The following is a 12783-nucleotide window of genomic DNA, read 5'->3' on the forward strand; positions in this document are numbered from 1 at the left end:
AATAAGGCCACAGACACCCCAAAACACACCACCAGACGTGGACCTGCCCACCAGAAAGACAAGATCCAGCCTCATCCACCAGAACACAGGCACTAGTCCCCTCCACCGGGAAGCCTACACAACCCACTGAACCAACCTTAGCCACTGGGGACAGACACCAAAAACAACGGGAACTACGAACCTGCAGCCTGCAAAAAGGAGACCCCAAACACAGTAAGAGAAGCAAAATGAGAAGACAGAAAAAACACACAGCAGAAGAAGGAGCAAGATAAAAACCCACCAGACCTAAAAAATGAAGAGGAAATAGGCAGTCAACCTGAAAAAGAATTCAGAATAATGATAGTAAAGATGATCCAACATCTTGGAAATAGAATAGAGAAAATGCAAGAAATATCTAACAAGGACCTAGAAGAACTAAAGAGGAAACAAGCAACAATGAACAACACAATAAATGAAATTAAAAATACTCTAGAAGGGATCAATAGCAGAATAACTGACGCAGAAGAACGGATAAGTGACCTGGAAGATAAAATAGTGGAAATAACTACTGCAGAGCAGAATAAAGAAAAAATAATGAAAAGAACTGAGGACAGTCTCAGAGACCTCTGGGACAACATTAAACGCACCAGCATTTGAATAATAGGGGTCCCAGAAGAAGAAGAGAAAAAGAAACGGACTAAGAAAATATTTGAAGAGATTATAGTTGAAAACTTCCCTAATATGGGAAAGGAAATAGTTAATCAAGTCCAGGAAGCACAGAGAGTCCAATACAGGATAAATCCAAGGAGAAACATGCCAAAACATGTATTAATCAAATTAGCAGAAATTAAATACAAAGAAAACATATTAAAAGCAGCAACGGAAAAACAACAAATAACACACAAGGGAATCCCCATAAGGTTAACAGCTGATCTTTCAGCAGAAACTCTGCAAGCCAGAAGGGAGTGGCAGGACATATTTAAAGTGATGAAGGAAAAAAACCTACAATCAAGATCACTCTACCCAGCAAGGATCTCATTCAGATTTGATGGAGAAATTAAAACCTTTACAGATAAGCAAAAGCTGAGAGAGTTCAGCACCACAAAATCAGCTTTACAACAAATGCTAAAGGAACTTCTCTAGGCAAGAAACACAAAAGGAGGAAAAGACCTACAATAACAAAACCCAAACCAATTAAGAAAATGGGAATAGGAACATACATATCGATAATTACCTTAAATGTAAATGGATTAAATGCTCCCACCATAAGACACAGACTGGCTGAATCGATACAAAAATAAGACCCATATATATGCTGTCTACAAGAAACCCACTTCAGAGCTAGGGACACATACAGACTGAAAGTGAGGGAATGGAGAAAGATATTCCATGCAAATGGAAATCAAAAGAAAGCTGGAGTAGCAATTCTCATATCAGACAAAATAGACTTTAAAATAAAGACTATTACAAGAGACAAAGAAGGACATTACATAATGATCAAGGGATCGATCCAAGAAGAAGATATAACTGTAAATATTTATGCAACCAACATAGGAGCACCTCAATACATAAGGCAAATACTAACAGACATAAAAGGGGAGATCGACAGTAACACATTCATAGTAGGGGACTTTAACACCTCACTTTCACCAATGGACAGATCATCCAAAATGAAAATAAATAAGGAAACACAAGCTTTAAATGATACATTCAACAAGATGGACTTAATTGATATTTATAGGACATTCCATCCAAAAACAACAGAATACATATTTTTCTCAAGTGCTCATGGAACATTCTCCAGGATAGATCATATCTTGGGTCACACTCAAGCCTTAGTAAATTTAAGAAAATTGAAATCGTATCAAGTATCTTTTCCAACCACAACACAAGATCTGTCAAAATACAAACACATGGAGGCTAAACAATACACTACTTAATAACGAAGTGATCACTGAAGAAATCAAAGAGGAAATCAAAAAAGACCTAGAAACAAATGACAATGGAGACACGATGACCCAAAACCTATGGGATGCAGCAAAAGCAGTTCTAAGAGGGAAGTTTATAGCAATACAATCCTACCTTAAGAAACAGGAAACATCTCGAATCAACAACCTAACCTCCTTGCACCTAAAGCAATTAGAGAAAGAAGAACAAAAAAAAACCCAAAGGGAAAAGAAGGAAAAAAATCATAAAAATCAGATAAGAAATAAATGAAAAAGAAATGAAGGAAATGATAGCAAAAATCAATAAAACTAAAAGCTGGTTCTTTGAGAAGATAAACAAAATTGATAAACCATTAGCCAGACTCATCAAGAAAAAAAGGGAGAAGACTCAAATCAATAGAATTAGAAATAAAAAAGGAGAAGTAACAACTGACACTGCAGAAATACAAAAGATCATGAGAGATTACTACAAGCAACTCTATGCCAATAAAATGGACAACCTGGAAGAAATGTACAAATTCTTAGATATGTACAACCTGCCAAGACTGAATCAGGAAGGAATAGAAAATATGAACAGACCAATCACAAGCACTGAAATTGAAACTGTGATTAAAAATCTTCCAACAAACAAAAGCCCAGGACCAGATGGCTTCACAGGCGAATCCTACCAAACATTTAGAGAAGAGCTAACACCTATCCTTCTCAAACTCTTCCAAAATACAGCAGAGGGAGGAACACTCCCAAACTCATTCTATGAGGCCACCATCACCCTGACACCAAAATCAGACAAAGATGTCACAAAAAGAAAACTACAGGCCAATATCACTAATGAATATAGATGCAAAAATCCTCAACAAAATACTAGCAAACAGAATCCAACAGCACATTAAAAGGATCATATGCCATGATCAAGTGGGGTTTATTCCAGGAATGCAAGGATTCTTCAATATATGCAAATCAATCAACGTGATATACCATATTAACAAATTAAAGGAGAAAAACCATATAACCAACTCAATAGGTGCAGAGAAAGCTTTCAACACCCATTTATGATAAAAACCCTGCAGAAAGTAGGCATAGAGGGAACTTTCCTCAACATAATAAAGGCCATATATGACAAACCCCAGCCAACATCGTCCTCAATGGTGAAAAACTGAAAGCATTTCCACTAAGATCAGGAACAAGACAAGGTTGCCCACTCTCACCACTCTTATTCAAGATAGTTTTGGAAGTTTTAGCCATAGTAATCAGAGAAGAAAAGGAAATAAAAGGAATCCAAATCGGAAAAGAAGAAGTAAAGCTGTCACTGTTTGCAGATGCCATGATACTATATATAGAGTATCCTAAAGATGCTACCAGAAAACTACTAGAGCTAATCAATGAATGTGGTAAAGTAGCAGGATACAAAATTAATGCACAGAAATCTCTGGCATTCCTATACACTAATAATGAAAAATCTAAAAGTGAAATCAAGAAAACACTCCCATTTACCACTGCAACAAAAAGAATAAAATATCTAGGAATAAACCTACCTAAGGAGACAAAAGACCTGTAGCAGAAAATTATAAGACACTGATGAAAGAAATTAAAGATGATACAAATAGATGGAGAGATATACCATGTTCTTAGATTGGAAGAATCAACATTATGAAAATGATTCTACTACCCAAAGCAATCTACAGATTCAATGCAATCCCTATCAAATTACCACTGGCATTTTTCACAGAATTAGAACAAAAAATTTCACAATTTGTATGGAAACACAAAAGACCCCGAATAGCCAAAGCAATCTTGAGAACGAAAAATGGAGCTGGAGGAATCAGGCTCCCTGACTTCAGGCTATACTACAAAGCTACAGTAATCAAGACAGTATGGTACTGGCACAAAAACAGAAATATAGATCAATGGAACAGGATAGAAAGCCCAGAGATAAACCCACGCACATATGGTCACCTTATCTTTGATAAAGGAGGCAGGAATGTACAGTGGAGAAAGGACAGCCTCTTCAATAAGTGGTGCTGGGAAAACTGGACAGCTACATGTAAAAGTATGAGATTAGAACACTCCCTAACACCATACACAAAAATAAGCTCAAAATGGATTAAAGACCTAAATGTAAGGCCAGACACTATCAAACTCTTAGAAGAAAACATAGGCAAAACACTCTATGACATAAATCACAGCAAGATCCTTTTTGACCCACCTCCTAGAGAAATGGAAATAAAAACAAAAATAAACAAATGGGATCTAATGAGACTTAAAAGCTTTTGCACATCAATGGAAACCATAAACAAGACCAAAAGACCACCCTCAGAATGGGAGAAAATATTTGCAAATGAAGCAACTGACAAAGGATTAATCTCCAAAATTTACAAGCAGCTCATGCAGCTCAATAACAAAAAAACAAACAACCCAATCCAAAAATGGGCAGAAGACCTAAACAGACATTTCTCCAAAGAAGATATACAGATAGCCAACAAACACATGAAAGAATGCTCAACATCATTAATCATTAGAGAAATGCAAATCAAATCTACAATGAGATATCATCTCATACTGGTCAGAACTGCCATCATCAGAAAATCTACAAACAATAAATGCTGGAGAGGGTGTGGAGAAAAGGGAACACTCTTGCACTGCTGGTGGGAATGTGAATTGGTACAGCCACTACGGAGAACAGTATGGAGGTTCCTTAAAAAACTACAAATAGAACTGCCATATGACCCAGCAATCCCACTACTGGGCATATACCCTGAGAAAACCATAATTCAAAAAGAGTCATGTACCAAAATGTTCATTGCAGCTCTATTTACAATAGCCAGGACATGGAAGCAACCTAAGTGTCTATCATCGGATGTATGGATAAAGAAGATGTGGCACATATATACAATGGAATATTACTCAGCCATAAAAAGAAACGAAATTGAGTTTTTTGTAGTGAGGTGGACAGACTTAGAGTCTGTCATGCAGAGTGAAGTAACTCAGAGAAAGACAAATACCGTATACTAACATATATATGGAATCTAAGAAAAAAAAATGTCACGAAGAACCTAGGGGTAAGATGGGAATAAAGACACAGACCTACTAGAGAATGAACTTGAGGATATCGGGAAGGGCAAGGGTAAGCTGTGACACAGTGAGAGAGTGGCATGGACATATATACACTACCAAACGTAAAATAGATAGCTCATGGGAAGTAGCTGCATAGCACAGGGAGAACAGCTCGGTGGTTTGTGCCCACCTAGAGGGGTGGGATAGGGAGGGTGGGAGGGAGCGAGACGCAAGAGGGAGAGATACGGGAACATATGTATATGTATAACTGATTCACTTTGTTATAAAGCAGAAACTAACACACCATTGTAAAGCAATTATACTCCAATAAAGATGTTAAAAAAAAAAGTTGATTTTATTTTGAAAAGCTAACATGAAATCACCAAAGAGATTACTTCTAAAGCAGTTCTTTCAGATAGAGCCTTAAAACTAAATGTCCAAATCATTTATTTTTATTTCCTCTCACAACTAATAGGGAATACAGTTCTCAATTTCTTCTAAGGCTGTCACAAAATAAAAGATTATTTTGAAAAAATTTTGATCTCATCTAAATGTCCAACTAAGACCATGCAAGGAAACTTTATGAAAACAACTCTCTCTAAGAAGCACCTTCCTTGTTCCTGTCTCAATTAATCTATTAATATTTAAAGTTACTTTTAGGTAAGTTGTTTTGTTTCGTTGAGTTTATTTCTTAAAATGTGCAAAGGACCAGGGACTTCCCTGGTGGTCCAGTGGTAAAGAATCCACCTTCGAATGCAGGGGACGCAGGTTTGATCCCTGGTCGGGGAACTAAGATCCCACATGCTGCAGGGCAACTAAACCCAGGCGCCACAGCTACTGAGCTCACGTGCCTCAACTAGAGGGCCCACGTGCTCTGGGGCCTGCGTACCAAAACCAGAGAAGAGAAAACTCACACACCACAACTAGAGAGAAGCCCCAATGCCGCAACAAAAAGATCCCGCATGGCTAAACAAAGATCCCGCATGCCACAACTAAAACCCGACGCAAACAAAAAAATAAATAAGTAAATAAATAAATACATAATATTAAAAGAAAAAAGTGTGCAAAAGACCAAATGATTCATTAGAGTCTGCCTACAGATGTTTCATGAAATTACATCATCTAAAACAAAATAATTCTAAGACCCAAATTAACAAACAGAAACTTTGTGTTTTGTATTTAGAAGACATTTAATGGCATTTTTGTCTTTCTTTCTCAAATTTTTCCAAAGCCTCTTATACTACGAATTAATTTCCTCTCTCCAATCAGAAATCCATCTTTACAGATACCTCTCTCCAATCAGAAGTCCATCTTTATAAAGTATAAAACTTAGGATCTAGATTTGTCTAAAATGGTAATTTATGATTTAAAAAACCCTAGATTCAGTTTAAACAGCAGCAACTGTAATTACATCCCACTTTTAACACTGCTTTACTGATCCTATTTAAGCTTTTGATTGATCCTATTTAAGCTTTTCAAGAACCAACATAGTGACAACTTGTTCATTCAGAGGAAATCAAGAAAAGATTATATTCAAATGAATATAAACTCATGTCATGTTCACTGAGATGCTCTCAAAGCTTTGGATGTCTTCTGAAACGTAACATATTTTGTGGTCACAAAGATACACTTCTCTCAGTGGCTTCTCATTTTAGGAACTGGGTTTGTTCATTTCTACAATACCTTTGCACCCTCTTATGGTCATTTTAGGATTTGCTTTATTGGGAGCAATTTATTCAAGGCTATTCAATGGTTTCTTTATCTTGTAAATTTGAATTTTTATTAGAATAATGACATTTACACACTTTCCACCTTTAAATCTGTAATTTCGTAATCCCAAATATTAATTGAAGCTCATACTTCCTCACACTGTTGAGAAAACAGAAGTATACAGAGTTGAGGTTACTAGAATAATAATTAGAAACACTCCATACCTTCCAATTATGTCTGACATATTAACAAGCTAATAAGAATTTAAGATTCTGCCTCCTAGGCACAAAGCAATTCAATAGTAATGCCATCATTAGGTATCACAGTTCTTATTTTCTGATACTGACATGATGAAATCAACTTAGAATCTGTTTGGGCCTGTTTATATAAAGCATGGATATGACTTCTAACTTAGTACAATGTCCTAAAAATAACAGCATAAATGTGGCTGTCCTTCATTAAGAAGTTGCAATAGCAAGATAAACACACATAACACACACATAAACACACACAACACACACACACACGCACGCACATACACTTTACACTTTATAACTTATTTGGCTCGTGTTGTCTTGGAAACATTAAATTCCTTTAACCTAGAGATCTTTAAAAAAAACCTAAGGATCAAATGTTACCATTCTATTATATTTAATTTGATAACCATAATAAAAACAAAGACCGCTTGTCCCTTTCCTGACTTAAAATCTCCTTCTTTCTGTTATAGTTTCATGTGTAGAAAACATTTAGGAAAAATGTGTAAAGCTTTAATGGCAAGCTTTATTTCTGAATTCATGCTGCTGCCAATGATAAGGATACCTGCTTTGTGATAGAAAAAAAAAAAAGAAACAACTGTTCAAACTGTACATATGGCAGAGGAACTACTCTTTAAAGTGTTTATGAGAAGAACTGTTGCATTACCATATTTTTTTTTCTTTCCAGGGCGACAGCTACACATTTTAAGATACTTTCAACTTGAAGTATAACTTGAGTACTATAAGCTTTAAATTCCTAACTTATAATACCTTCATATTTTTGTCAGAAAAATACATCAGAACCTATACATGTATCTATAAATCAATAATTTTGGTTTCAAAATACAACTACTGTTATTAAGGGCACAGACGAGTACTAACCCAAAGTGCAAGAAATTCCATAACTGAATAACAGTTGAGGGGACAGAAAATACAATTTCACCAAGCTAAAGTCAGATATCATATAGGATGATGCTCCACATATTTAAAGCTTCTATCAATTCCCAAATTACAAATGAAGTTTAAAAATAAAATTTTGGGTGGTCCATCTGAAAAATGCACTTATCTCTCACAGTAAATAATAGCACTTACAAAGATCACCAATGCCTGCACGATATCAATCTGTAGGTTTCCTATGTAATTCAATCACTGTATCAGATGTGCTGACAGCAAATATATACTTCAGAACATTAAAGTTATTGCCAGTTGTAAAAATATCCTTTCTCTACAAATATACTTTCAAAGAATCTAAAAACCCACATCATCTCTCTGACAAAGAAACCATGTATGTTGTCTAGAATACACTGTCCATATTTCATAAATACTACAAAATATGAAATTGCCAAGTGAACACTACCAATACCTCCTCTTGTATGCACTCTTTCACAATGACAGTCATTGACAACTGGAATCTACTTTACAGGTATGTCTATCTTTTTTAAAACACAATATGCTTTGTTGGACTTCCCTGGTGGTGCAGTGGTTAAGAATCCGCCTGCCAGTGCAGGGGACAGGGATTTGAGCCCTGCTCCGGGAAGATCCCACATGCCGCGGAGCAACTAAGCCCATGTGCCACAACTACTGAGCCTGAGTGCCACAATTACTGAAGCCCGCACACCTAGAGCCCGTGCTCCACAACGAGAAGCCACTGCAATGAGAAGCCCGCACACTGCAATGAAGAGTAGCCCCCGCTCGCCGCAACAAGAGAAAGCCCAATGCAGCCAAAAATAAATAAATATATTATTTAAAAATTTTTTAAAAATTAAAAATTAAAAAACAATATACTTTGTTAATGGGTATTGCAAATACTTGTGTTCAAATGTATCCTGTCCTACAAAAGTCTGATAATTTAATTGTATATTCAAAGATATAAAACAATTAAGTCCACTAGCATCAACAACCATTTAGGAAACCAATAAGTGTTGTTTGAAAGCAGAGTAACCCAGATGTCCTAAACTACTTAACATAAAATTTCAGGCCCTTCAAAATCAGCCACAGAACACTACTCTTCTTCAGCCTTATACCTTTTCACATTTCAGTGATTACACATTTAGCTCCCTTTATCAGAAATAATTCACTCTTTTAAAATTCTAATTCGAAAAGATACACACACCCTAATGTTCATAGCAGCAATATTTACAACAGCCAAGACATGAAAGCAACCTAAATGTGCATCAACAGATGAATGAATAAAGAAGATGTGGTACATATATACAATGGAATATATCAGCCACAAAAAAAGAATGAAACAATGCCACTTACAGCAACATGGATGGATCTAGAGATTAGCACACCAAGTGAAGTTAAGTCAGAGAGACAATGACAAATATCATATGGTATCGCTTATATGTGGAATCTAAAATATGATACTAATGAACTTATTTACAAAACAGAAATAGATGCACAGACATAGAAAACAAACTTATGGTTACCAAAGGGGAAAAGGAGGGGAGGGATAAATTAGGAGTTTGGAATTCGCAGATAAAAACTATATACAAAATAGATAAACAACAAGGTCCTACTGTATAGCACAGAGAACTATATTCAATATCTTATAATAACTTATAATAGAAAAGAATATGAAAAACAATATACATATATAACTGAAGCACTTTGCTGTACCATACTTCAATAAAATAAATAAATAAGAAATAATTCCCTCTCTTACTGTAGAACATCATTATACACTGGGATTTATCATACGGTAGTATAAAATATTTGTTTGAATGGCTCTCTCTCCCAACTGACCACCATATGAATTCCTTGAAGGCAGGAACTGACTTGATTCATTTTTGTTCTTTTTTTTTTGGCCACACCTTGCAGCCTGTGGGATCCTAGTTCCCCAACCAGGAACTGAACCCAGGCCCTCGGCAGGGAAAGCACGGAGTGCCAATTGCTGGACCACCAGGGAATTCCCTTGATTCATTTTTACATGCCCAGTACCTGAAAAATAGTAGGTGCTGAAGCAACATGATGCTTTTGGAGTCCAAAACATCATTATGGAAAACTGTGTTTTAATCCTAGGCTCAATCACTTAATTTTGCAGTTTCCTTATATGTAAATGAGGGATAAACACCTTGCAGGATTGTTGAGAAACTAAAAGATACCCATAAAGTGACTAACCCAGTGCCTGGCACATAGAAGGCACTGTAATATGTGTTCAGTAAATGTTAGCTGAATTGATCTTTCCCTACAGCTCTTTCCACTTATATATTTACTCAAAATATTTCCAGACTTCTCAAAATTTAAACCACTACCTTGTTCCTTTTTACTCTTTCCTATATACCAGAATTTAAATACAACCACAGCTATAAAAATAAAGGATTTTACAGTGTATTCAGGAAATTAATGCATTTGAGGGCAGTAAGTTCAATTTTTTTTCCAGAAATAAAATATCCTAAGGAATGGGAACTAAAGTACAGGGCATTCAGCTTTATTGTCTCTTCTATTTCTCACCAAAAGAGAAAAACAAAAAAGTTTCAATATTTATAAGACTAAGAAGGGATGAGCATAATTCTGCCTTAACATACATTTCTGTGGACCGCGAGGCTGGTCGGGCGGCGAGGCTGGGCGAGCGCGCAGTTGGCGCTGGGGCTCGCCGCCCCCGCCTCGCCGCACCTCGGCTTGCTGCCGCGCAGGGGCCTGCGCCGCCCCTGTCTCCCCTTCCGGGCCAGGGTGCAACCCCAGGGCGCGTCCGTCCCCGCCGCCGCTGGCTCCGGTCCCCCACTCCATGGCCGCCTCGGCGCCGCCCCCACCGGACAAGCTGGAGGGAGGTGGCGGCCCCGCCCCGGCTCCTGCACCACCCAGCATGACGGAGTTTGCGTCACCCCCAACTCCCATGGTGGATCACCTGGTTGCATCCGACCCTTCTGAGGATGACTTCGGAGCCCCTAAGGTGGGGGGCGCAGACCCTCCATTCCTGGGCAGTCCTGTCCCCTTTGGGGTCTTCCGTGTACAGGGGTGCATGGCAGGCCAGGTACCCCCAGGCTGTGACACTGGGGGTAGAGGAGGCCCCCAGCTTCTTCCTCAACAGCGCCCCCTTTCCCTCCCAACCCCATGGGCCCTGCTTTCAACATGCCCCCCCAGGGCCCTGGCTACCCTCCCCCAGGCAACATGAACTTTCCCAGCCAGCCCTTCAACCAGCCTCTGGGTCAAACTTCAGCCCGCCTGGTGGGCAGATGATGCCAGGCCCCGTGGGGGGATGTGGCTGCACAATCTCATCCACCATGGGACAGCCTCCAGAGGGGAGCTGGGCCCCCCTTCTCCCCCCCAACGCTTTGCCTAGCTAGGGGCACCTTTTGGCCCTTCTCCTCTCCAGAGACCTGGTCAGGTACTCCCCAGCTTGCGCCCCCAACACAGGTCCCTTCCCTGGTCCTGACCCTGGCTTTCCTGGCCCTAGTGGTGAGGATGGGGGGAAGCCCTTAAATGCACCTGCTCCCACTGCTTTTCGCCAGGAGCCCCACTCAGGCTCCCCAGCTGCCGCTGTTAATGGAAATCAGCCCAGTTTTCCCCCAAACAGCAGTGGGCGGGGTTGGGGCACCCCGGATGCCAATAGCCTGCCACCCCCTGGCAAGACAAGTGCGAGCTCAGCGCCCCAGCCTCCCCCAGGCCTGGTGTATCCATGTGGTGCCTGTCGGAGTGAGGTGAACGACGACCAAGATGCCGTTCTGTGTGAGGCCTCCTGCCAGAAGTGGTTCCACCGCGAGTGCAGGGGCATGACTGAGAGCGCCTGTGGGTTGCTGACCACTGAGGCCTCTGCTGTCTGGGCCTGCGATCTCTGCCTCAAGACCAAGGAGATCCAGTCTGTCTACATCCGCAAAGGCATGGGGCAGCTGGTGGCTGCTAACGATGGGTGATGCTGGCGAGGTACCCAGGAAGTGCATACGTTCCTCCCTGCTCTTCCAGGGTGGTTGTTTTCTGTCTGGCTCTTGGTCCTTGTTTCCACTGGCTTCCCATCCCCATGGGGCAGAAACACAATGGCTCCTGTGGGCAGAAAAGGAACTGAGACGGGCAGGCAGAAGAGCCTGGATTGCTCACTTTTCTGGAAACTTACGTGTTGAGACCTAGAGGTCCAGGAAACCAAAGCCCTGCCAAGCAGAGCCATTTTTGGTGGCTGTCTCTGGAGGCCTAGGGGTGTGACTGCAACAGAAAAGAGGCTGGAGAAAGACCTGAAGGGCAGGGGTGCCCCTCTACAGATGATGGATGCCCCCAACACCTGTGCCTAACACTCCTATCTAGCCCCCCAGCCCCAGCCTTAGTTTTTGGAGTCCAGTATTAAAGGTTTCTGGCCAGAGGAGTTGGGGGTCTCTTCCCATCTCTGCAGTAGCCCTTTCATGGGTGCTGGGAAACAGCTTTAGGGAATAAATGGAGATTTTCCCCTTTTCTTACCTTCCCCTTGCCTCCTCCAAGACCTACCCAACTCCTCCCCCCTCAGAGAACCAAATAGCTTGAAGAAGCAGGAGAGTACGTGGCTATGGCCACGTGGCTTGGTGATTTGGAGCTTCAAGACAGTAGGTAAGAGATGCTGTCAGGACATATCTCCCTCATACCAAAGTCACTGGTCCTTTCTCAGACTCTCTTGTGCTTTTTTCCTAATGACAATATTTTTGCTAAAAATTGGGATATGTGGTCTGACAGAGCAGAATATTTGATGTCTGGACTGTCCTGGAAGCCTGGACTCTGGCTGTACACCGCCCCCCCCCCCCCGCATCTGTTGCACATTAGTCGCAGCGCTGGTCTTCAACTTTTGGCGCCCTTACTTCCCTGCTTCCCTGGCTTGATTGAAGGAAAGCCTGAAAAGGCGCAGAGCCCTTACACCTCATTTTTTCTCCTGATGAAAGGAT

The 12783-nt window shown here is 40.2% G+C and overlaps 1 protein-coding gene across 1 annotated transcript; it reads left to right on the plus strand.

The window, feature by feature from the left end:
* Window positions 1–10670: 10670 nt before the first annotated feature.
* Window positions 10671–11796, plus strand: PYGO2 (pygopus family PHD finger 2; the record flags this gene model as incomplete). The annotated part of the gene is given in 6 exon segments (XM_082835661.1): window positions 10671–10971; window positions 10974–11090; window positions 11093–11179; window positions 11182–11222; window positions 11226–11285; window positions 11287–11796. Coding segments are annotated over 6 exon segments (1116 nt in total).
* Window positions 11797–12783: the final 987 nt, after the last annotated feature.

The sequence above is a fragment of the Leucopleurus acutus genome (genome assembly GCF_964270905.1).
Source record: "Leucopleurus acutus genome assembly, chromosome: 3".
NCBI classification, from domain to species: domain Eukaryota; kingdom Metazoa; phylum Chordata; class Mammalia; order Artiodactyla; family Delphinidae; genus Leucopleurus; species Leucopleurus acutus.